The sequence below is a fragment of the Notothenia coriiceps genome, unplaced genomic scaffold (assembly GCF_000735185.1).
Source record: "Notothenia coriiceps isolate Sejong01 unplaced genomic scaffold, NC01 NC01_scaffold00008711, whole genome shotgun sequence".
NCBI classification, from domain to species: Eukaryota; Metazoa; Chordata; class Actinopteri; order Perciformes; family Nototheniidae; genus Notothenia; species Notothenia coriiceps.
In genome coordinates, this window is record NW_011341412.1 from 89,365 (window position 1) to 112,604 (window position 23,240).

The 23,240-nt window shown below is 40.1% G+C and overlaps 1 protein-coding gene across 7 annotated transcripts in view; it reads right to left on the reverse strand.

Moving 5' to 3' along the window:
* adgrb3 (adhesion G protein-coupled receptor B3) overlaps nt 1–15,517 on the reverse strand; it is a 45,396-nt gene extending 29,879 nt beyond the window's left edge. For 6 of the 7 annotated variants that reach the window (XM_010770299.1, XM_010770297.1, XM_010770301.1 and 3 more), the window contains exons 1-8: nt 15,413–15,517; nt 14,261–14,455; nt 12,354–12,422; nt 8,957–9,065; nt 3,486–3,632; nt 2,395–2,470; nt 759–861; nt 256–299 (exon numbers count right to left, since the gene is read on the reverse strand). In XM_010770299.1, the coding sequence (XP_010768601.1) occupies nt 256–299; nt 759–861; nt 2,395–2,470; nt 3,486–3,632; nt 8,957–9,065; nt 12,354–12,422; nt 14,261–14,455; nt 15,413–15,481 (812 nt within the window). In that variant the 5' untranslated portion in view covers nt 15,482–15,517. The remainder of the gene's footprint in view (nt 1–255; nt 300–758; nt 862–2,394; nt 2,471–3,485; nt 3,633–8,956; nt 9,066–12,353; nt 12,423–14,260; nt 14,456–15,412) is intronic. The other variant, XM_010770296.1, reaches the window with a different exon arrangement.
* Between the last annotated feature and the right edge of the window lie 7,723 nt (nt 15,518–23,240).

Consider the following 23,240-nt stretch of genomic DNA (forward strand, 5'->3'; position numbering starts at 1 on the left):
TCCCTAGTAAGGGTTTAATGTAAATGGTTGCCTTGCAGGTGTATCTTCTCAAGCTTTTCTTTCTGTGCTAACCCAGCTTATTAGAGTAAGAAGAAGCTGCAAGAAGTGCACTAGAGATATTTGTTCCAGACTTTTGAAGATGAAGAAAGAATGCACACAGCCCCAATCTCAGGGGCGTAATAGAAAAGGCAATACAACAACAACAACAGCGATACATGGGAAGAATTTGAAAAGTGAAAGCGAATGCCCACTTACATGATGTTGCTGTCCCACAGCGCACAGTAAGGGTTCATTGTTCCCTGGGAGGCAAGAAAAGGACAAAATGTTTATCAGGTAAATTATGATGATAGTTGATCATCATTATCATCACCATCATAATCATCATACATCTACGGCATATTTGTCCTTCATTGTAGATCTTTGTGTTTCATACAGCACATATTCCGGACACACACACAGACACACACACTTGCTGACACGTTCAGACTTCCTGGCACTTTATCTCCAAGATGAATGAAGAGGCCTGAATCATAAAAGGGATTGTCCATGTAATTATCTGACTGCGGTACGCTCTCCTGACACCGGCTGCTTGCAAATTAATTATCGAGTCAATTAACCACCATTGTGTCGGATGATGGGAGTTATGTGTGCTCTGCAATATTCAGTCAACAGACACAAAGACTTTCTTTTATACCAAAACTAACACTCAATTGTTCATACAACATGTGTTTGATTTGAACAAAAACGGCGGTGCTTACATTTGCCAGGTGAGCCAGTTCGATCTCCAGTTGGGATTCAGTCGTTTTTGGCTCAGGCCTCACAGTCACAGCGATGACCTTGGAGTTCACAACAGTGTGGTTCCTGAGTCAAACAAAAATCACAGAAAATAAGAACAAAGACACATATTTGAAGTTCCTAACACACAGAATGTTTGCATGTCATTTAGGGTCAAATGCAAATACAGTAAAGCATAGGCCATCCTCTTGAACTCCAAATGGTACACAGAGCTTATTGGTATGCAAGATGAGTAACATTCCCAGTGTTCAAAGACTCAAACCCTTGATTTGACCTTAAACACCTGTTTCCGTGCTCTGTGCAGAAGCATTATCAGGTAAGGTTTAAGTGTAGAGTCAGTGAGACTTATGTGGGATCTATAAGGAACACTAGCATCAAACCGGATTTAAGGTCTCTAAAAAGGTTTTATGCAAGAAGAATCAAAAATTGCCATCGAATCAAAAGTAGAGTGCCAGTAGTTCGAATACATTTTTAAACTAATTGCATATTAGTCTAAGGTATTTTCTCTATGGCAGTTTGTATTGAGTTTGAACTCAAATATCAGGGAAGGCAGGATTTTAAAAAGCTGCCTATTAAACTTCAAGCAGCTGTTCAGGATGTTTGCCAGTAATGCTTTTTGAAATGATCCAAGCAGGAAACAGAGAGTAGAAATCAAAGGCCCGTCTGAACTGAACAATATGTTTCTCTTCGTATCCATGCTTTTATAAAAAAAACACATCTCTAGCTGTACAGTTGACAACATATTCTTAATATTAGAATCTGATATCCATGAGAGCATCTCACTAGTATGAGCAATGTCAACTCATCTAAAGGAAAGTAGAGTTAAGTCCGAGCATCCCGCTGCCCGAGCTGAGAACATCTTTATCTGACTGTTCACACAAGAAGTTCTTTAGCTCTCTGTTTTTAATGCACTAAAAATACCTCTGACATTTGGCAGCGGAAAAGTTATTTTCTTCTTTGAAACTTCACAAGCTTGACATTTGGCAAAGGAACAAAATCAGTTGCCACTTGAACTGCTCGTCCTCCCGGGCTTCAGGGTCCCATTATGGGCTCGTCTCCACATGTGCCCAGGGGGGAGGGGGGCTCTCCACCTGTGACAGCTGGCCTGGCCTGGAATGACCCTTCTGTCCTTGGGATTTGTTGATCGGGGTGTGACACCAGGTGTTTGTTTGCAACGTCCCGCTGCTTTTCCAGGCACTAATGTCCTCCTTAATTAACTACATTTTCCATGCTACAGTGATGATGTTTCATTAAAAGCACACTAATCTTTCATTTTAAAAAGTTGTATACATGCCATATCCCGAGCTTATTCCCTAAGAACTCAATTTAGAAGGAAATATATTCTTAAAGGACCATACAAACCAAAGGCAGTAAAGGAAACTTTTACATTTTCTCTATCCGCAGTTCATCTGAATTTCAAGTCTTTAAAACGGAACATATCAGGGACAATGGAGACAGGTGCAGCCTGCTTTTAAGCTTTGATCTACTACTTTGAATAAAAATGGACACCCCTGCAGCCTCTGGAGGGGCTAAATCTGCCTCATATTTCCTCTAGCCACCAGACCAGAAAATGCAGGCAGGGAGATATGCGGCCCTTACTTTGGTGAAGGTAGCATGAGTCCGAGAGTCTTGTAGAGAACTGTTCCCAAAATGAAGACGGGCGATCCCTCCATATCTGTAAACGAAAAGAGGGACAATTAATAAACATTATTTTCAGGTTTTATACCGATAGCCCTTATTTAATGTCATCTAACCTCATGTTGACACTGTTGCTTTAATAGAATAAAAGTGTATATTCAAAATGCACATACTGTAGGGTTTTCCTTCCAATAACTATTACTATAATAATAATAATAATAATAATAATGCTGAATTTTCATAATTTAGAGAACAGTTTTAATTGGGAGGAACAATTCTTGGCTTACAGTAAGTAAGAATGCAAGTTCTTAATGCCAGTGTAGTTTTTGCCAATTATACTTACTGTAAAGTGTAACTTTTTTCCAGCAGCCTTTGTTGACTCCAGTAAAATACTTGCTATAGAATCAGCTTTTTACACGGTCCAAATTAGAGTGGCTGGGGTTAGGCACGTGGCACAGATTCCTAATCAATCCTTTGTTTTGTTATCTTTGATATATTCCGGATAAAACTGATTACACCAATTAACCAAATTATCTGGCTCTGGATTAGGATATACAGTTGCGACTGGCAGAGTTTGAAAGGATGCTGAAAATGCTGAGTCGATGGGAAACAAGCTGACTGAACAAGCACAGGCAAGCAGGCTGTGTTTAAAGGCTTGTAGCATTATTTCACCCAAAACAAGGGGTGGTGTAGCATTAAACATTAGAAAATACCTTCCCCACAGGACTGATGTGTCTGTATGCAAGTCATGTTGTAAATCAGACAGCACAATTTCACTAAAATCATTCAGTTTTTGCTGAGATGTCCATATATTTATTTCTCATTGCTCAGCTGTGGCTAGAGAATCTATCATTCTCTATTCACGATGCATTAATCAAACAAATCTACCACAGTGCCCTCTGCAGATTCTGGAAATGTTACTGGAAGTTGGAATTAAACTTTAAACATTATGTCATATAAATGTTGTAGAGTACACCACACCATTACAGCTGCTAGATGAAGACATGTTGGACCAGAAGTAGAGTGGCTCTGATATATAAACGCTTACATACCTGCTGACTGGGAAACAAAGAGGCCCTTGGGGATGACCACTTTATCTTCCGAGTTCCTGGCCCAGTCGACCATGCCTTTACGACCCTTCATGGGGAAGTTGATGTCAGTCATCACAGACACTGCGGGGAGCCTCTGGATGCTGGCCACTGCAGAATCCAAACAAACACACCAGAGAAGAAATACTGATGATCGATATACTTTAGAGTATTTATGAGTTTATAGATTGTGTCATGGAGAATCATGCTGGTTCCAGTTAATAAAACGTCGCCCTGTAACACAAATGTTTTCACATGGCAGATGTTTTTGCTGTCTCGTACACACAGCAGGTCGCTATGAACTAAGAATTAAAGGATAGACACACATATAACACAAACATGCATGTGTGTAGTATGTGTTTTGTATTATTAAGTGAGTAGTTGTTTTTGCTGCATAAACTTTGTGTAAAATCATATTGTCTTACTATTTATTAGTTCTTATCTTTTCTTTTTTATCTTTCTTTACTGGCACCAGTGACTTCTAACAGAGCCAGGCTAGTTCTATATCTCCCTTTTCGAGTCTTTAAGCTAAGTGGCTGCAGGTCATTGTTTTGAAATGCTGCCATTTTAATGAGTTTTCTTTCTTTAATAACAATCAAAAATAAAACAATCAAAAAATAATTAAACCTATTATACTGTATGTAGTCCTTTCATCCTGCAGAGGTTGTGCAACACTTTTGCGACCCATATTCAAAACAGGATTAGAGTCGGCTATCACTCCCAAGTTAAGTCAGATCCCTAATGCTCTGTCCAACACCACTGAACAATGGAGCAGTGCATATTGGCCAATGCATATATGGCATATTCTTTTGGCCCAGGCCTACAGTATATGTTTACAGAGTGACAAAACACAGAAAAACCTATTTTCATTTGCCAACCTGAATGTGAATGTGCAGGTCAATTAAACGTCAGATAATCTCCAGCTGGGCTTTTAATGCGTTCAGTTACACATTTACCACTAAGTGCAAAATCAAAGCCACAACTGAAATCTCCTTAATCACTCTTTCCTTTTCTCGCTCCCTGCTGAGGTGCCAGTCCGTGCACTGAGGCAGCGACAAGGAAAATACCCAGGATCAACGGGAAGGGCCTCAGCATTACAAGAGGAGGATAAAGCTGTACTGTTCTCTCTCTCTGGTATCACATCCAGTCCCAGTCAGCTGGGGAATCTGAGGCTAATCCTCATTGATGCAAAACCTCTATTGTTACTTGTGCTGTGCCAATAATACAATTCCCGGCAAGACTCCGTGTTGAGTGAGATCTGTGACAGAAGGTGTGTCTGTGTGTTTGGGATGATCCAGCAGCGGGCACAAAATCACAGAGCACCACGAGACCTGCCATTTGCAACGGGTCCTGTTCACAGCACCAGATGTTAGAGGCAGCAGTGGGAAGCGTGTGTGTGTGTGTATGAATGTGTGTTGGTGGTTTTAGTCCCGGGGCACACTGTGAAACACAACAGGGGGCTATGGCGGCTGTCTTTCAGAGTCCTGGGTAATCCTGCTGGTAAATGGGGCTTTGCACTTGCCTGATGGGTATAGGCAGCACAAATAAAGTGATAATGCAGAATTGTGATGCTCCTGAACACCGAGAGTATTCTGTATGGCGCGTTATCATAAGAGGGAATTATTGCACCGCTCATTACGTCTGAATGCGTTCATGGAAAATAAATGAATAAACGTTAGCAGCTGTCACTTGTCTGTGTGTAATTGCAATTAATCATTATTAGTGTCATAATGATCACTTCCATGAAGTACAGCCTCAAAATAGACAGCCAGAACACAAATGTCAAAAGGGCATGATGTGTTTCAGTGCCAACGTGGGGTTTCATTTTCACCAGGCTTCTCTTTGTCCTCCGAGTGTTTGCTTGTGAGGAGAGAGCACAAGTTGCCGGATTGAAGAGCTTTCCGCAATCAAGATTATTTGACTAAAAGTAGGAGGACAGAGGACGATGCAGCGGTGACAACCACTATTTATCTAGGTGTCAAGAGGCTGCCATAAATTAGTGACGAAATGATGCCGCAATATCTTACTCTGCCAGATGCTCTCCACTTGGCTTCCACCGATGGGTCCACAAAACGTTCCATTCCTTTAATCAAAAGAGCCACGTGGACAACGAAGCACTAGTGAGAGCAGTGTGTCTGACTATCAAAGCCTCTGTGTGTCCAGGGATCAATCTATTATCCTGAATCCTGTGTTCCATCTCTTATTTATGTATAATTGAAATATAATTTGGTAAATTGACCTGTTTCCCAAATACGATGTAAAAATATACCTGTTACCTTGGTTGGTGATTGGCTAATGGCTAATGGTTACACAAGCCAAATAAATCGTTATGACATCATAAAGTGGCCAAAATCTGATCAGCTCATTTTCAGACAGGTTTTTATGGAAATGGATCAGGACAAAAATATTCTCTCTCTTTTTTCCTGAAACTTTCAGCATCTCTTTACACAGAAGGGACACATGTTTATGTATAAAAGACATGAAAAAGTGGATTTTGCTTAATAGGTGACCTTTGAATGCACTTTTATATAAATACACTTTTGATTTAAGTCAGATTTCTTTTTTCTCACACATGGCAGGATTCAAAGCATTAGAGATATAATTATGTTGTCCTGACATTTTCAACTAACAGGTAAAACATTATTCTGAGCTCTTGGGCTAGAGCACCTTCATATTTTCCCAGCAGCAAGAAGCTAAGGTTCTGCTTTATCCTAGCCAGAGGCAGCTTATTACTGCTGCATCTTCCAATCATTTCTCCAAAAGGCTTTCTGCCTCAGTCCTGCATCTCAGAAATAATAATCATTTGCACTTCACCATTTCTTTGCTCTTGTTCTCCAAGAGTATATTGGGACATAATGTGTTTTTTAACAAGCCATCAACTGCCCCCTAGCCATTTTCAAACATATTTTTCAAGGCTTTTTATTTAAAAATGATGTGTTTTTCAAATTGTTATCTCTAACTTCCCACCTATCGCTCTTGTCCAAACCAATAATGTACAACCTTGTCCAATTGTACACACATCGCATTACTCAGATATTACAACTGTTATAATTATCAGTTTTTTGTATTTCAACTAAATACATTTGAAGGAAAGACGGACTGTCTGTTTTATTAGTAAAACTGACGAAGCAACACAGCTGCAACTCATTAAAAGGTGCATGAAGTAATCAGGAATAGTTCAGTCACACCAGGAGAACTAGAAGAGGCAAAACATCAAACTACAATCTGCTTTCTTTCAGAAAGTCATATTTATTTTTGATGCATAAATGCCATGGAGTAGGTCTCAGGTAATGTTAGTGAAAATGTTGCCTGAGTCAGAAAGTTTCAACATTAAAACCTTATTTATCCTATTAAAATTAAATATATAATTGTAATATATTCCTGTGGCTACAGGTTATGCCAACATAAAAGCACATTTGTCTTTTTTTTTTTTAAATGACCATCGATTGTAGAGCAATTTCCTAATTTATTGTAGGTTATCTATCATAAAACATTATGTCAGTTGTTTTAAGAATGACATTGATTGACTTTCAATTCAGTCAAATCAAATGTTTCTATCAATGCCCCTTTAAATGCACTGATATACATCACTTGAAAAGTTATTTATAAAGAAAGAAATCTGACTTAAAATCAAACTAAAAACCTTCTTAAATGTGAAATTATTAGAAAATAGTCTCTTGTAAAATATGTTTACAGAAATTGCGATAATTCCTGTATAAGAACAATAGCCCTGATATTAGTCAGAGCTTTCTTTAGGACTGAAAACCAATGCTGAGATGCATCACCACTTCATGTTTACCCAAAGATTTTCTGTTGTGTCTGACACGGGTTTAATCTGCAGTGCCAAAGATTTGAGCGGGGGCTCAACTGTCATATGGCTGACTAATATTGTTAGGGTCAAGTATTTTATATCCAAGTTGAGCCATGCGATTCACACGGCTGTTCAAGGAATTTCCATAAATCTGGATAAAAACACTTAACTGTCTATTTAGAGTCAGTTTCACAGAATGGGCTGCATATTTAGCATACATCAGGGGTCATGTGTTAATGCTTTCTCAGGCAGAAAGAGTGGGCATTGCCATTGAAGTGGGACGACTATCATTAAGCCAAATTGAAGGAAGTATACTAATACAGGAGAAGGAAACAGAAATATTCTCACGTCTGTGAAAGAAGTCATTAAGGCTTTACGGTATGCATTCAATCCTTACTTCCAAGTGCCGATTACTTAATTTGTTTCACATGATGCTTCGTAATGGCATTTTGATGAGTGAATTCATTGTTGCTTTTCTGGCTGGGCGACCTATTCATCCGTAGAGATTATATACCATAAAGAGCCACCAAGTGCAAGTGTTTGCTAGAAGTGGGTCAAATGTTGGCTATTGTAAAGAATATGAAGTAGAAACCTTGCTCCTTCAGAGCAATCACAAGGTTTTACATGCTCACATTCACTTGCATGAATAAAACAAGCCTGCAGCTCTATTATTCCATTTCAGTAAGACACCAGTGAGAAATGAAATGCCATGGAGACTTCAGATCATCCAAAAGGCTGCGCGACAGTAGAAAAAGTATCCAGCAGAACATCAGGGAATGGAAATGTTGCTAAAATACTTTTTTTTTCTTAAAGAGTGGGAGTTATAATCTGGTCCACAATCAGTGGCGCAGCAAAAATGTTCTCAAGCTCATTACAGCTGCAAAGAAAAACCTGTAATTTGACTTCCACTTGTATAGTCCTTTATCAGATACTCCAACAATATTTTTCTTTGCATGACTGCTTATCTTTAAAAGGAGTTGACAAACAATCTCTTTTCAAGCTACGGCACTTCTGAACAACATACTTAAGGTTATGCTCTGCTAATGATGTCTCCCTCAAAGAATTGCAGTACAGTACAACACCACAAATACTTACTAACCATTCAAATATGACACAAACGTACTTTGATTATTGGGGAACAAACTATGGATGTATGGAAAATGTACAATAAAAGAAAATTAAATGGATTTAGAAGACAACAGACTGAATAATAAAGACAAAAACAGCTGTCTTTAGCATATAATAACACCTAAAATAACAGTAAAGCATCAACATTGTATATTTAAGGAGTGCTGTGTGTATTATTTTCTTTATAACTCTATTAAAGAAGAGTGTTTGCCTTGTGGGGGTTCTTTCACTGCACTCTCATGATATTGGATTGAATGTTAAGTGTTTTCATAATAATTCAGCATATTAAGACCACAAGCTCAGTTTTAATTAGAATTATTGATTAGCAGTAATTGTACTCCCCCACCCTTACCACGCACCATTTATCCTCAATTAATGATGGTGGAGAAATGTACACAAGCAGTCGGCAGGGATCTTGTGTCCGTGTAATACGGAAATAAATAAGAAAACAAACTCTGTGCCTGAGGGCCAGGAGGGGAAGAGGGCCGATTCTTACCCAAGTTCCCAGTCATCAAATAGGCATTGTGGAAATCGTTCATGCCCAATCCAACGATGTGGATGAATTCCTCGATGACCTGCATGAGCTCCACTGCTCCGGGATAGATCTGGACAAGATATGAGAGACAAGGAGACATTTTCAATTTCAACGGTTGTTATCAGTGGAAAGATGGGAGTGTGTAGCACGACAGAAGAATGGAAAAAGACAGCAAATAAAAAGCAGGTTACACACACATATTGTAAATAAACTTCAGGATTATACTGTAGTTAAACGCAGACGCTGTAAGAAATATTAAAAAGGAAATTTTGCTGAATAAACAACAAAAACAGAAGAAAAGGAGATCAATAAGCACATGGGTCACGGTGTTAGACATACTTATATTATGCTTAAAATGTATTGTGGTTTGAAACTGATTTCACAGTATTTTCACATAAATGTATCCAAATTTCATATAATGGAAATTGAACCATCTACAGTAGAACAATCACAAAGTGTTTCGATAGTTGATTAGTCATCATTAGTAGTAGTAGTTTTAGTAGTTTTTAGGTTAAAACTAAAAACAGTGTTTGTTTTCACTTTATCCAATGTGACAATTTGACATTTTGTAAATACCAAATAAGCAATGAAGATATGTAACCTTGAGTTCTGGGAATTGTTTTCATGGGATTTCATTATCCTCTGATACTTTACAGATCAAACGGTCAAATAAAGCAGTGGGTAGATAGATCACATTAAATCAGGCGTTACAGCAGTTAGCGCAGGGTTATGCTGCGATGTTAGAATGTCATTTAAATGGCCCATTTAGCACCAAGTGACTGCATGACAATTACCGTCTTTGAACTCCCTCATGGCGGCGGTGTACAGCTCTGGTTCGCCAGATACGTGATTGGCCAACACAGAGTGGTGTTGGGTTGTGTTTATCCTGCTTTTCAAAACGTTTGTTTAACCTTTTGCTGCAGGCCTTTCTTTTATTTTGGCACCCCACCACCACAGTTTAAAAGCAATACCTGAGTGGTGTTTTCACCGCAACGCCTGGATTGAATGCAGCCTAATTGAACCATGTGACACCAGCATCAGAGCGATAACCCCCGTGTTTGCACACACAGTTGCGGTCGGCTCCTCTTCTGAAAGGCTCTGCCAGCTCAAGGGTGATTGCCAGGGTTCATGTGACGCTTCACGGACAGCAGCACTCGGTGGGGGAATGCAGAGGCAGGATTTCATGTCCACGACCAGCAACACTGCTAGTCCCGTCAGCTCTTTCCTCGAGTCGATAAATCAAAGGCACACTAATCCGATAATTAACCTTCAAAAGATTGGATCACTGTCATGGCTGCCGATCTAGTTCGGATGGGTCGAATCTAATAAGAGGCTTCAGTGGGGTGGAGAGCAGTTTTGCATTCCTTTGACCCCGATATTGAGAATATTGTTTTAGTACTGTGTAGCTGTGGCATAAATTACGACATTCTGTGCAGCTGCACAGACCAATACTGTTTTAACAATTCAAAATGTCTGTAAGAGAGCTGTGTCACACATTGTGTTTTTGCAGGACTTGAAAAAATGTGTGAGCACATAATGTTGATGTCAGGCAATTAGAAAAAGCGTGTGAGTGGCACTTGGCAATTAACACCTCACTTTTGATTTTGAACAAACACCTGAGGCAGGTATTTCCCCCCTGGACGAACACCTTGTGTGTGTGTGTGTGTGTGTGTTTCACACATGCCGCCACATGTGCTGCTGCTAAGCCAGGCAGGCGGCTCAGTGATGCTGAAGTTGAGAGCCTCTGACACAGCATAGTGAGAGCCATGGTGGGGGAGAAAAGCACATCACGTCGCCCCTTCCGGCATGTCTGACGCACAGTGCAGTCATGTTCATTCTGCTGGTCTCCATGGCAACCCTGAGATGTGAAGGCAGCACAGGGAAATGGCTGCAGTGGAGGATCTATAGACAGAGCTCTTCCTTTCCTTGCCATGGTAACAGTGACAGGAGGTGAATATATAGTGATCTCTGCACAGAGCCAACTCTGCAGCCAGTAAAACCTCATAGTGAGGTGTTTCATGTGAGTGTTTTGAATGCCCACAGCACGCAGTGTGTGGGTGCTGTGCAGTGTGAGCTCAGAACACTCATTAATGTACCACAAGCCAGCAAGTGAGAAAAATTGATAGCTGTGAAGTCCAAGCGTCGTTGTCTGCTGAAATCAGACAGCGTCGTTTAACCAACGTCCTCTTGGTGAATCTGAAGCAGCAGCACTCCTCGGACAGGCACATTAATAACGACAGAAATAATTAACACATATCTCTTCTGGGCGTTCAATCACAGAGACAACTTTTCCTATTCCTATATTTCCTCTGATCTATCTGTCTCCATCTCTGACGCATTGATGAAGCTGCTCATTTGTGAGATCTTCTCAGACAACATACCTTTTTGTCCAGCAGAACTAAAGCTGCATTGAGTACACATGTAATTACTGCCTGTAGAGACATCAGACTGACTTTGAACTGTGTGCCTTCCCCTTGTATCCAAGTAAAAGTCAAGCGTGGGGAAACGCAGACAAAAAAGAGACCCGGGTGATTTTGAGACACCCCTCAGCCATGTGTCAGTGCCGGTGATATACCCAATTTAAGTCAATTTACCAGTGAAGGTGACAACGGAGCAGATGCCCTCTGCGGGCTCGCCGTCCATCACAGATGGTATCTCTGTCAGAGACTGGATGTGCGTGATTTCAGGTTGTCTGAGACACCAGTGGCAGTTTTTTGAAAACAACATTTGCCACCTCTCAAGTTGAAAAATGTGGCCGACAGAGGACGTAGCCAGAAGCCGATCTCCTTGGATAAACACGGTGGCAAGAAAGTGCACTGTTCTGTACACATTTTTTTATCTACTTTATTGCCCCTACAATTTGTGTTTGGTATGAGACTATGTTTTTATTTAAATGCGTCTCCATTTGAATGAGATTCCTCACAATGTCAGAGAAATACAAAAAAGGCAATAAGTTTAGAAGCAATTAAACCTTAAAACCGTTTTTTTTCTATGATGTAATTCTACACAAACGATGGTTTAAACACACTGGTTGCTGCGATCTATCCCAGCTGGGTGAAACATTGAGTACGCAGGAGTGAGTGAGTCCTGCAGTGTGAACGTTGGCCAGTCTCTGTGGCAGTGCTGCTGCCACCAAGTGGAGCTCCGAGGAAACAGCTTTCTAAATGAGGCCAGATGTCACAGCTGCAAAATGACCTCTCACAATGATATGTGTAAGTGTAACATCCTCTCTACACCGAACATGACTTTATCTCTGCTAACTCAGACGAAGCGACTGCAGAGAAGCGATTTTATTTTAGACACAAAAAATTCATGCAGAAACCTGAATTATTTACTCTGCGTACAGCGCTGTGCTTACCTTGTGTGCGTCTTCCCACTTCTCCTTATTTTCCTCCTCCAAGAGGTTGCTGATGATTTGAAAGAAGTTCTGCGGAGATGATGAAACGGAAAAATATGTCAAACGAAGACGTATTAGAGGCACTGCTGCAAGATGTTTTATAAAAGCATGACATACAGTATGAACAAATCATATACGCACTCAAAGAGTATCATGGATAATAAACTGACATTTCGCAATCGCAGGGATTTCTATAACCATAACGGTCACTGCAGGGCATAATAGCCCAAGGAAATGTGACAATGACGCCATGATGGTGTCATCAGGAAAAAAAGATGGACTTTGTGGATCAGCCTTGGCACAAATACACATCAAACCACCTGCAGCTTGCAGCTAACACATTATGCTGGAGGAGAGAAGCTGCAGTCATAAAGAAAGATGAAAGGGAATGTTTGAGCAGCTGTGTGGATTGTCTTCTTCTGCGGCAGGGGCTGCAGGGGGTGCATGCCTGCAGTAGTGATAGGACCCCTGTCTGATCTTTAGCCTTGTTATTTCGTCTGGTCTACATTGTGCCTGAGGGAGTGGCTCTCTCTCTTGACACAGGCTATCTTGTTTTCTACTTGAATGCTTATGCTCCCTCTGGTGGTAATGTGCCCACTTTAACACTGCATTAGCTCAGAGACACGCGGAGGGGGTGGGCTGGCTGGCTGCTCTGCTGTCTGCCCACACACACTATAGAGCTCTCATAATAACCGGAGAAAGGATGCTTTCCACATCTCATAGATTTTCTATGGTGGGGAAATGGGCCCTATGTTTGCCCATCCATGGGAAGCACATTTGGGTTTTATTTCTGCAGGGATATTACCAGCAGACCGTACAGCTCAGTGGAAACTGTTGATAAATGTGCAGAAAAAGCAGCAGAAAAAGAAAAAAAGAGGATCCCTGACATTTTGGAGTCCAAATATCACTGCGCTTTGGATGTCCATAATTCATAGAGTTCAACATTTTCAATTACCTTCATCCTAACCTGATGTACAAGCACCAAACCAATTAAATCCTATCACATTAAAAAGACACTCAAATACTGATGATGTGCATCTAAAATCACTGATACTGATTGCTTTTTACAATCCAACATTCTGTGGTATAAAAAATATCATTTATTGAAAATAATGTATAATCAGTGGAAACAGCACTGTGCTATGGGTCTTAATAACCAGCTCAACTTTCACATTATTTAAGCAGAAATCATTTCAACTGCAAAACAGAAAATGGCTAATGGGCAAGAATCTTGCCTTTCCAATTTCCGCCACTAATACTTACATCTCTATGCAGAACAACAACAACAACAGCAACAATAACAACAACAACAACAACAACAACAAAACAAGCTCGTTGCAGCAACAAAGACAGATTAGAAACTCAACAAAGTACTATAATGGAGAAAAGGCTTTTTCATTAAAACACATGCAATATTCAGAGCCTGCTCTGCAGCTCCCTCTAACAAACGGCACGAGCCAAAGACATTGAAACAGCACAAAGAGCATAAAGAGGCCTGGGAAGGGCGTCTTTAAAAATGACACAGCTCTGAGGACATAAACTATGTTATTGGTGATGGAGGTGGAGCTTTAGCTATAATCTCCATCATCCCATTGACATAAAAAGGATCAAGACTGCAGTCAACCCCAACATGATGAGATGAAACAGCTTAGGGCGGGGAGGGAGATCTCTTGATACAATAGAGTCTCGCTGAGCGTTCGTCAGCCTTTGTGCTATTTCAGACATGTTACGAAACATTGGTTTCCCCAATATATAGAACACACTAAAACATTATTCTTGTCCAGTCTTTTCGGCACAATGTGTGAGCAACCACGGATAAGGATATGTATATGTCACTTAGTGTTAAAACAAGCCCACTGCGCACTTACTTGCACATCATCTGAAGAAGGCGCATAGCTTGCTCTCTTGAAGGTCTCCGTCACATTACGAAGGATCTCCACAGAAGACAGCAGGTCCCCGGCGTAGAAGTTCTTCCTCTGGGTGAGGTCCAGCAGATTCTTCGTGACCTGGGACATCCCATCCCCAGCCAGCATCCTCTGGCCCTTTGCAAGGTGCCCCTGAACCTCCAAAAACAGGAGAACAAAGAACTTGGGGTATCGGTGTCCTCTGAAGGTTTGCAAAGATAGACGCTAAACTACCCATTTGGATTAAATGGAGTGCAAACATCAGGAAGAAAGACTGCACTCTCTGAGGCCCTTAATGCGACACTTATGTCTAAGCCAGGCTGGGATGTATTCTGCCTCACGGATGTTTTGAAATGAGCCAATATGAATAAAAGAGTTAACTGGAGCAGAAGACACACATTTAGGGAGAAGTTGCGCTGTGAAATGACATTTCACGTCATTGCACAGGGTTTATGTTCATAAATACACGTCCACAGGTGCAGGGCTATATCTGCTATCTCAGCTCTTATGAATTGTTTTATTTTTAAACTGTGATGGAGGGTTACCAAATTACCCATTCTAGTGGAAGTGTGTTACCAGAATAAAGGCAAACGCACAAACGCAAAAACGTTATTAAATAAAGCTCTCTAAAATGGAGGCAGACTATAATAAAAAAACAGATTTTCCTTGTGATCCAGATGTCGCGTGGGATGAAAAACGGATGAAAGGGATAGATGTCACTCCAGGTTATTTTGGTAAATAAAAGTGATACTATTGAGAAGTACAAGGTCACTTTCCACTGAGTTTCCCTTACAATGTGATCAGGCTGCTTGATTATCCAATAAATAAAGTATTTTGGATTTTGTTATTTAAAATAAAGCAGAGAAATGAATACAACAACAAAAAACAGATAAGAACATGCCAAAAAACTAAATCAAAAAGCTAAAAGGAATCAAGGATGACAATGTATTACACAGAAAAGATGGAATAATCAGTGTTTAAATCTGCTCTGCTATTGAAGTGGTTAATCTTTGGCTCTGGTGTGATGGGAATGAGGGGGAGGGGGAAAACACCGCGGAGGTAATTTATGATGCATTGGAAACAGAGGCAGTGAAAGGAAGCTGACTTTGCACCTACTGATTGCTGCAAGTATCTGAATTCATTTGTTATGCATCTAGCATAGCTGGGCTGCTCCCAGAAGGCCATACCACGGTGATCCAAAGAGCAGCGTCGACTAGTGGTGCCTGTAGAGGGGAAAGGAGACAGCGACAGATTTGGAGAGGAGACAGAGCGAGGGAGGGAGGGAGGGAGGAGTGGGGAGATGAGGATGCAGGCGTATGAGAGGGTGGAGAGGGAGCCGGGTATGGGATTAAGACCAAAGGCGAGGCAAAAGAAAGGCAGATGGAAGTGGTGGAGGGAGTCGGGAGATGGAGAGAGACAAAAAAGCAAGAAGAAGACAGAGGTATTAATTATTTCCATGAAAGACTTATCTTTTTCCCTATCCTCCACTTCTGGTGCCCATCACTCACCATCAAAATGTGATGTCTCCCATTACATTTTGCAGTAAAGTTGAAGAGAAAGACGGAGAGATGTTTCTGGAAGGAGAGTGCTGCAGTATTTGAACAGAACCGTTTTATATTATAAGACCCGGCCGCTTTGCTTTCCATACATACATATTGTGTGTTAATAGAACGTACAGGGGCTTATTCAAGCATGCTGCAGCTCAGCTATGATAGCTGTCAGGCATTTAAACAGTGATCCCAAAATAGCAGAACCACCCAATATCCACCCACATCGCCGTACACATCCTACATCGGGGTCCAACATCACACCTTCTCTGCTGTTGACCCGGTGGAGTGCACTTCACACATCACCCCACCGCTCCAACACAGGTGCTTGACATCCTGAGGAAAAACTCCCACAGTACAAAACATCTCCCCTGGCATTGGTGCTTCACATAAACCCATCGCTATCTCTTGTTCTCTCCCTCTCTGTCTTTCACACACTAGCACACACAGACAGAGGGAGATCAAAGCCACACCTCCTACGCCCACCCTTTCCACTGCTACTACCTGGAGATGCCATGAGTGCACACCAAACATTGCTATATCCCGGGAGCGCCCATGCAGCACTATGAGACAGCCCACAGCTCTACGGCACACTGAGCATACGTCTCCCTCCAAAATGGCTCCACCTGAGCTGTTTTTGTTCACTTTTACAGTCCTGGTGCCGGCCCAGAATAGAATGTTTTCACAATGTTATTCGAATTGTCTTCCAGGAGCTCATACTCACAAAAAAAGAGCGTATTTTATGATGGCTTGCTACCTAGAAATTAGGGATTAACCTCAATTGTGGCTCTGACATTCCTAAAGGTCATTGGAAGCGGAGAATGACAAAAATGACACAAAGCATTAAGAAGAGGTCAAGTTCCTAAAATACAAGATAAAAATATTTTTTATTGATTTAAAAAATATATGAATCAGAAGCAATGGTGAGACAATGTTTGATGAACTGCTGTTTGTTTTTATTTTAGGGTTATATTGTATTTTGCAATTATGATGCACCATAACAGCATACAGTATAAATTGCCCGAGGCCAAAACAATTTAAAGGTAAAATGCCTGGACTAGAGCTCTTTTTTTCCTTGCTTTTTAGCAGGGAAAAAAAACTTGTTTAAAACAAATACTGCTGTTATTTATTAGCTGTATAAAATTAAATATAATAAAACACTTTCATAAGCACCCTTTAAGTGCCTTTGTGATATGCTTAAATGAATAACAGTCAAAAAGAGATGAAGACTTTATTGTATACAAAGGGTCCCATCTTCATTTAATATCTGCATTAGGTTAATAGATATATTTTTTCAAGTATAAGAACTGGATCCCTCCTGGCCTGGATCCATGTCCGTAGTGGGATCAAAAAAGGTCAGAGAAGAGCGATGAGAGGCTTTTGCTCTGATTCTGCACCAATCTGTCATCTCTTGTTCCCTCAGTGATATGTAAAGTAGGTTGAATATGTAATTATTGGTCAATAAAGACTAGCTTGATCAAAAATCAAGGCTGCAGTTCTCCATGGCATTGATCTGTCCCAGTCCCTTTTTAACAGCGTCCTCAACTCTGCAGCTACTAAAGCAAAGTTTCTTCTTCACACAATGCTCTCCAAAATAGTGTTTACTGACAGAGTAACACAAAAGCAATGTCTAAAAGCTTTAAGAAAGAAAGAAGCGTTCAAACCTGTGCCACCAATACCATCAAGAAAATGAATGACTTAAATGTCACAAACAAAATTGCCTCAATCAATCTCAATGATGTTGTCTCATGTGTTTGCTAAACATCATCTTTCTCCACATTAACCTGTGAAGGGTTTGTTAATAACATGTGGTTATGTCGTTTTAATTGCTCCTCTCTCAGTTGGGTGACTCAAACTTTAATTGATAATTGAGATTTGGGGATCTAATGAGAGAGTCATATAAATAAGAGCATAATGTTGACAAGAAGAATCTTTACTGTCGGCCGGTAAATATTACATGGGAGTATCAGTAAGGTATGCATACATTAGCATATTTAATAACATTGGAAAGACCAATGTATGAACCTTTGTGTGATCCATAGCGCAAAAATCCATCTGCTGAGTGTGTGTGTGTGTGTGTGTGTGTGTGTGTGTGTGTGTGTGTGTGTGACATGTGTGTGTGTGTGTGTCTGTGTATCCTCTCGACTTTTCCCCCCTTCTCGCCTGTGGTGGCAGTTGTCATCCATGATGACCGTGGTGGTGCTGACGCCCCTGCCCTGGGTGCTGTTCCTACGCTGACCTTGATGACGACAGTGTGGGCGCTGAAGCCCCCCCAACACATTTTGATGCTTCACCAAAGCAGTCTTGCTGCATCCATGTCGCACATTTTGTTTTGTTGCCTTTGCTGATCAATATTTCATCTTTGTTTACCCGCTCGCAGCTGCCATTACTTGTCTCACTTTCGTGGACACAGGAGATCTGTCTGTGAGGCGTTTTTAGTTCTTTTCACATTTTCTAATTAGGAGTTATGTGAGTTTGATCTTGATCTAATTACAAGTCAAAGGTTGGGCGGTGCTGTTTTCATTTACAGGTTCATAATGTGGGCTCTGTGAAACCCGCTGACACGGGAACTGTGATGAATGGCTTTACAAATAAACTTGACCTAACCTGAACTATTGTCCATCATCGTTCCCCCCCCCCCCTCTGGTCAGTGACCCTGGGATGCACTGTGCTTAAACATGAACAATGTCTTCTCTCTGTTATTTTAGCCTTTTATCATGATACTGGTCTTCTGTTGCACATGCTTCAAAGGACCTGGCTCTCTGTAATATAGCACCCTGTGTGTTTGAACACATCCTGTGATTGCCGAGGTACCGAGTCCATAAGCTAAGGTCTGCTTTAATGTACTGTATGACCTGTGATTATCAAAAATAACACTACATTGTGGACACATTTCTGTATTACATTACATTACAACCCCTGATATAGCAAATTAAAGTGGGATTGATTCATTATTAATGTCCACTGTCCACACCCGCATTTTTAAATATCATTACTTTACATATTAATAGGATACTTCTCAGTAAGGAACCCAAATTATTTCGCCAAATGTCCCAACCCTGACAGATTGACCTAAATCTGGCAAATGAAGCCACATCTTGATGTCAATTATACTCCTACACTCTAAAAACGAATTCAGGCAACCTTTCAAATCCACTTAATTAAATGCATGGTTGCAAGATAAAAATGTGAGTTAATTGATTCAGATAAACATTTTAAGTTGCAAACATTAATTTATAAGTTGTGTTGACGTAATAATGTTGGTAATTACATCAACTTAATATTGTGTGTAATTTGAACTCTGATTTCTGCGTTAATTGACTTAAAACTAAATTCAAGTTGTAGTAAGTAAAGCAATTGGCTTGATAACTTAATTGTTCTACACTCCCACTTAACATGCCTGGACTGCTTTACTTACTACAACTTGAATTTAGTTTTAAGTCAATTAACGCAGAANTCACTTGTTATAAGTTGTACTTGCTTCTTCGACTACTCTGCGAAACCAACCGGGGACTACCTGTAAAACAATTTTTTTGCCTGCTCCTTCGCAGGCTATCTCGTGCCAACAAACGTTTAATATCGTTTTTCCTAAGCGATAGGGCTCTGTAGTTCGGAGTTCATAGTGGAGTTACGGTTTGTATATCGTCGCATCGCACCTTCGTCGTACCTGCAATCGGGCTGAGCCTCATGTCCTGGGGTGTGGGTTAAGCGGCAACTAGTTTGTCACGGATCCCACGTTGTCTCTCAAAATAAAAGTAGTCCTACATCACCTTCTTTTAATTCCACAGAGACATCCCACTAAATCCGGGTGACAAACTAAGTTGCTCAGTTCGGTGACTTCCAACTGAAAAAAACAGTAACACACAAATTGCTACCAGTGAAAAACAACCTATAAATAATAGCAACAACCACGGTTGACCGTGAAATTACAACTATGACAAATAACAAAACCGGTTCCAATAACGCTCCAACCTGACTTGAACTTAATCAAAAAATGTTTGCAACCATTATGGTTTAGACAATACGGAGACTTCGTGCCCTTACAAAAATTACAGTCCCAAAGTACACTTACAGAACTAAGAACAACTTCCAGAGACAAGACTTAAATAGATTACACCAAATTACTATCCCGCTTAACACACCAGAACATGAGGCTCAGCCGATTGCAGGTACGATCGAAAGGTGCGATCGACGATATACAAAACGTAACTCCACTATGACTCCGAACTACGACGCACTATACGCTTAAGGAAAAAACAACACACAACGTTGTTGGCACGAGAATAGCTGCGAAGGTAGGCAGGCAAAAATTTGTTTACAGGTAGGTGCGCCGTTGTTTCGCAGAGTAGTCGAGAAGCAATACAAACTAAACAAGTGACACCAAACAACAACAGACTTCAGTACTTGCAATCAACCACGAGGTCATATTAGCCATGGGGACTTTGAGTAGGTCACTCTTTGCAAGGCGCCACGTTTTTATTCGCGCTAATTTTACGCAATTAAAAAAATTGCGCAAGTAAAAACACATTAATTAATTAGAATTAATTGCGCAATTTCAGGGCCGGGATTAAACATATATAGACTCTGGGTATTACATACGGATTTTTATCGTATTATCCTCTGGAAATTTCGCTAAATACGAATATTTATTACCTTTTACATACTCTAATGAGTTCCTCCCTTACGTTACCGGTAAAAATATCGTATATCCGTGTATTAGGTGACGACGTCACGAAAAACAAAACGTGTAAATCACTCACTACCGTCGTTCACCTAATTGACTAGTATGTCTGTACGTCTTCGTTAGAATGGAGATTGGGTGTCACCGTACAAATGAGTCTCGGAGACTTCTTAGTACTTGGGGCCGTACGACATCGCCGTCGGGCTAGTGATTACGTGGTACACTCCTTTCCCATGGGACAAACTTTTTTCTTTTACGGATTTGTCAATATAAATCTGAGGAAAATTCGTACCACCGTTACAAACATTGAGTGAAGTTAATTGACTCGTATAAACATTAATGAATTATGCAATTGAATTAGTACGGGGTTTTTCTATTTTTGTTTTTTAACTCAGTCGTAAAAGACAACACGAAGTTATCGACTTTCCTACTACTTATTAATTGTCCTCGAGGTAAATTGATCTTCTTACGACTACTTTACGGAAGGGTATGGATTTCTTTACATGTGGGTTGTAATTATATATAACTTTTACCTCGTCTTGTGTAATTATATCTAACCATAAAAGATATACCCAGTCAACTAGACCAGTTTACAGTAATTACATTGAGTCCAAATACTTCTTGCAACAGATCAAAGAGCTGTCGAGTGACTCAAAATCGATCCAGTTTCGGATACGTGTCCTCTCACACTAGGACAATACCTACACTATGCCAAACTAAGAATATTATAATCACCAATAATAACATTTCCAAGAAGACAGGCCCCCTTATCGAATGTTTATCCGACGTTTACTCATGGACCGTTTGACAACATAACGAATAGTAGAGTTTTCGTAAAAACACAACCCAACTACGGTAAACAAAATAAGCAACTATTAGGTCTACGGACTCAGATGAAAGGAATCAAAAAGGATTCATAGGCAAAAATTAACCTGAGGGACAAATATAAACATATAAAGCAAAAGTAAATTGAAACTCAGTATACAAGTACACAAACATGTATATCCAAGGGTACTTTGTAATATGATAAATGTACCAATGTAATGACAACAATATCTGTAAATCTTTAACGGGACAAAGTAAATATCGATCGAAATGTTTAGTATACCTTACTACTGACGAGTACCAAAGTAAGCAAGACTTCACAACCAAACAACATATTGCGACAGAATGGATTCCTGTCAGGAACGAGAACCGTGTTGATATGATCCGACTAGGCATGTATATCCGACGAACGTTGAGAGACACAATAGTCACGTCAGCCCTTAAATGGTAAATTCATCGAGACCGTTTGGACGTTACGGAACACCCGACATAAATAAATATACAATTAGGAATCACTAGAAACAAAGAATTTTCCCTTTTATTTACAACAAAGAATTGAGACTACGGATTACACAGTAGTGACGGTCCAATATACACACACTAACACTAAAAAATATAGAAAAGTTATACTGGATAACAAAACACAAAAAATACACACAATTACCAAATAGTGTTTACATTTGTATCCATTGGAAGTAGTATACTAGTTCCTTATAGTTTACCAGGTAATCAACTGAACACAGATGTGTTCTGTTGTAGGCGATTATACATTGTAAACATACCTTTACATCATCTAAAATGGTTATTTTAAAGTAATTATAGTAGGAGAGTTTACATACATATAAGGATGCATAGAAAGCAACTAGTTTGTGTAACAGAATGCTCTGTAAAAGACAATTGTAAACATGGTAAACTTCATTTCTATCCAAATCAGTTGTAGACCAAAAGAAGAAAATGGAGCCCAAACAAAACTGGGGAAGAGTGCTACTATACCAAATAATACTATATGCTCCTGTCTCTTCTCTCCCTCTTGACATTTACACAGGATAGTGCTAATCAGTGAAGTTCCGTCAGAGACAGTGTACTAACACCCTGTTGTTGTCTGAAGTCATGAACGTTAGTTGGTGCTCCAGTATAATCGGTACCCCTGAAACTCATCCAGTGAGAAACGTTCCGCGGTGCAAAAATAAGCGCGATTAAAATGCGTTAATTTTTTTAACGCGTTCATTTTTGTGTAATTAATTAATCTTAATTAACGCGTTAAAGTCCCGGCCCTAATTTGTATATATCTGAGACCCATAATGTATGCCTAAAAATAGCATAATAGGAGACCTTTAAAGCGATTTATGCTTATAAATAATGGAAAATGTATGAGATTACTCAAGGAGGGAATGCAATGGCCATTTTTATAGCATATAGGCACATAATCCACTGCTGCAGTGCTTTTTGTTTTGCACATTTAGTGAGTGATGGCAGCAAGTGGATTAACTGATCATACAGACATGCAGAAGCAATCTTACCTCTAACCCACAGTGGCATGTTTACTCAGAGCCTCTGAAGAATCATGAACCCCGGCATGCTGTAGCGGCAGCCCGATCACTAATGCACCATGTGAGGAAAGGGTACCCTGTTTGAAAAAAGAAAATGCCTAAACAGTTATATTTAGACTCCTTTTAAGCATGGTGGCAATGTTTGTAACTCACTTCAATTAACTGAGCATATTTGTAATTACTTAATACGTTAACTTAATCATGCCCCAAAAAGATAAAAACAAAAAATTGAGTCAGCATTTTCTGTTGTGCTTCAATAGCTGAAAGGATGATGAATAATTAACAGGAGCTCCATTTAACTAGAAGAATGCTGATGAAATGCCTTCCCATACCTAAAGAAA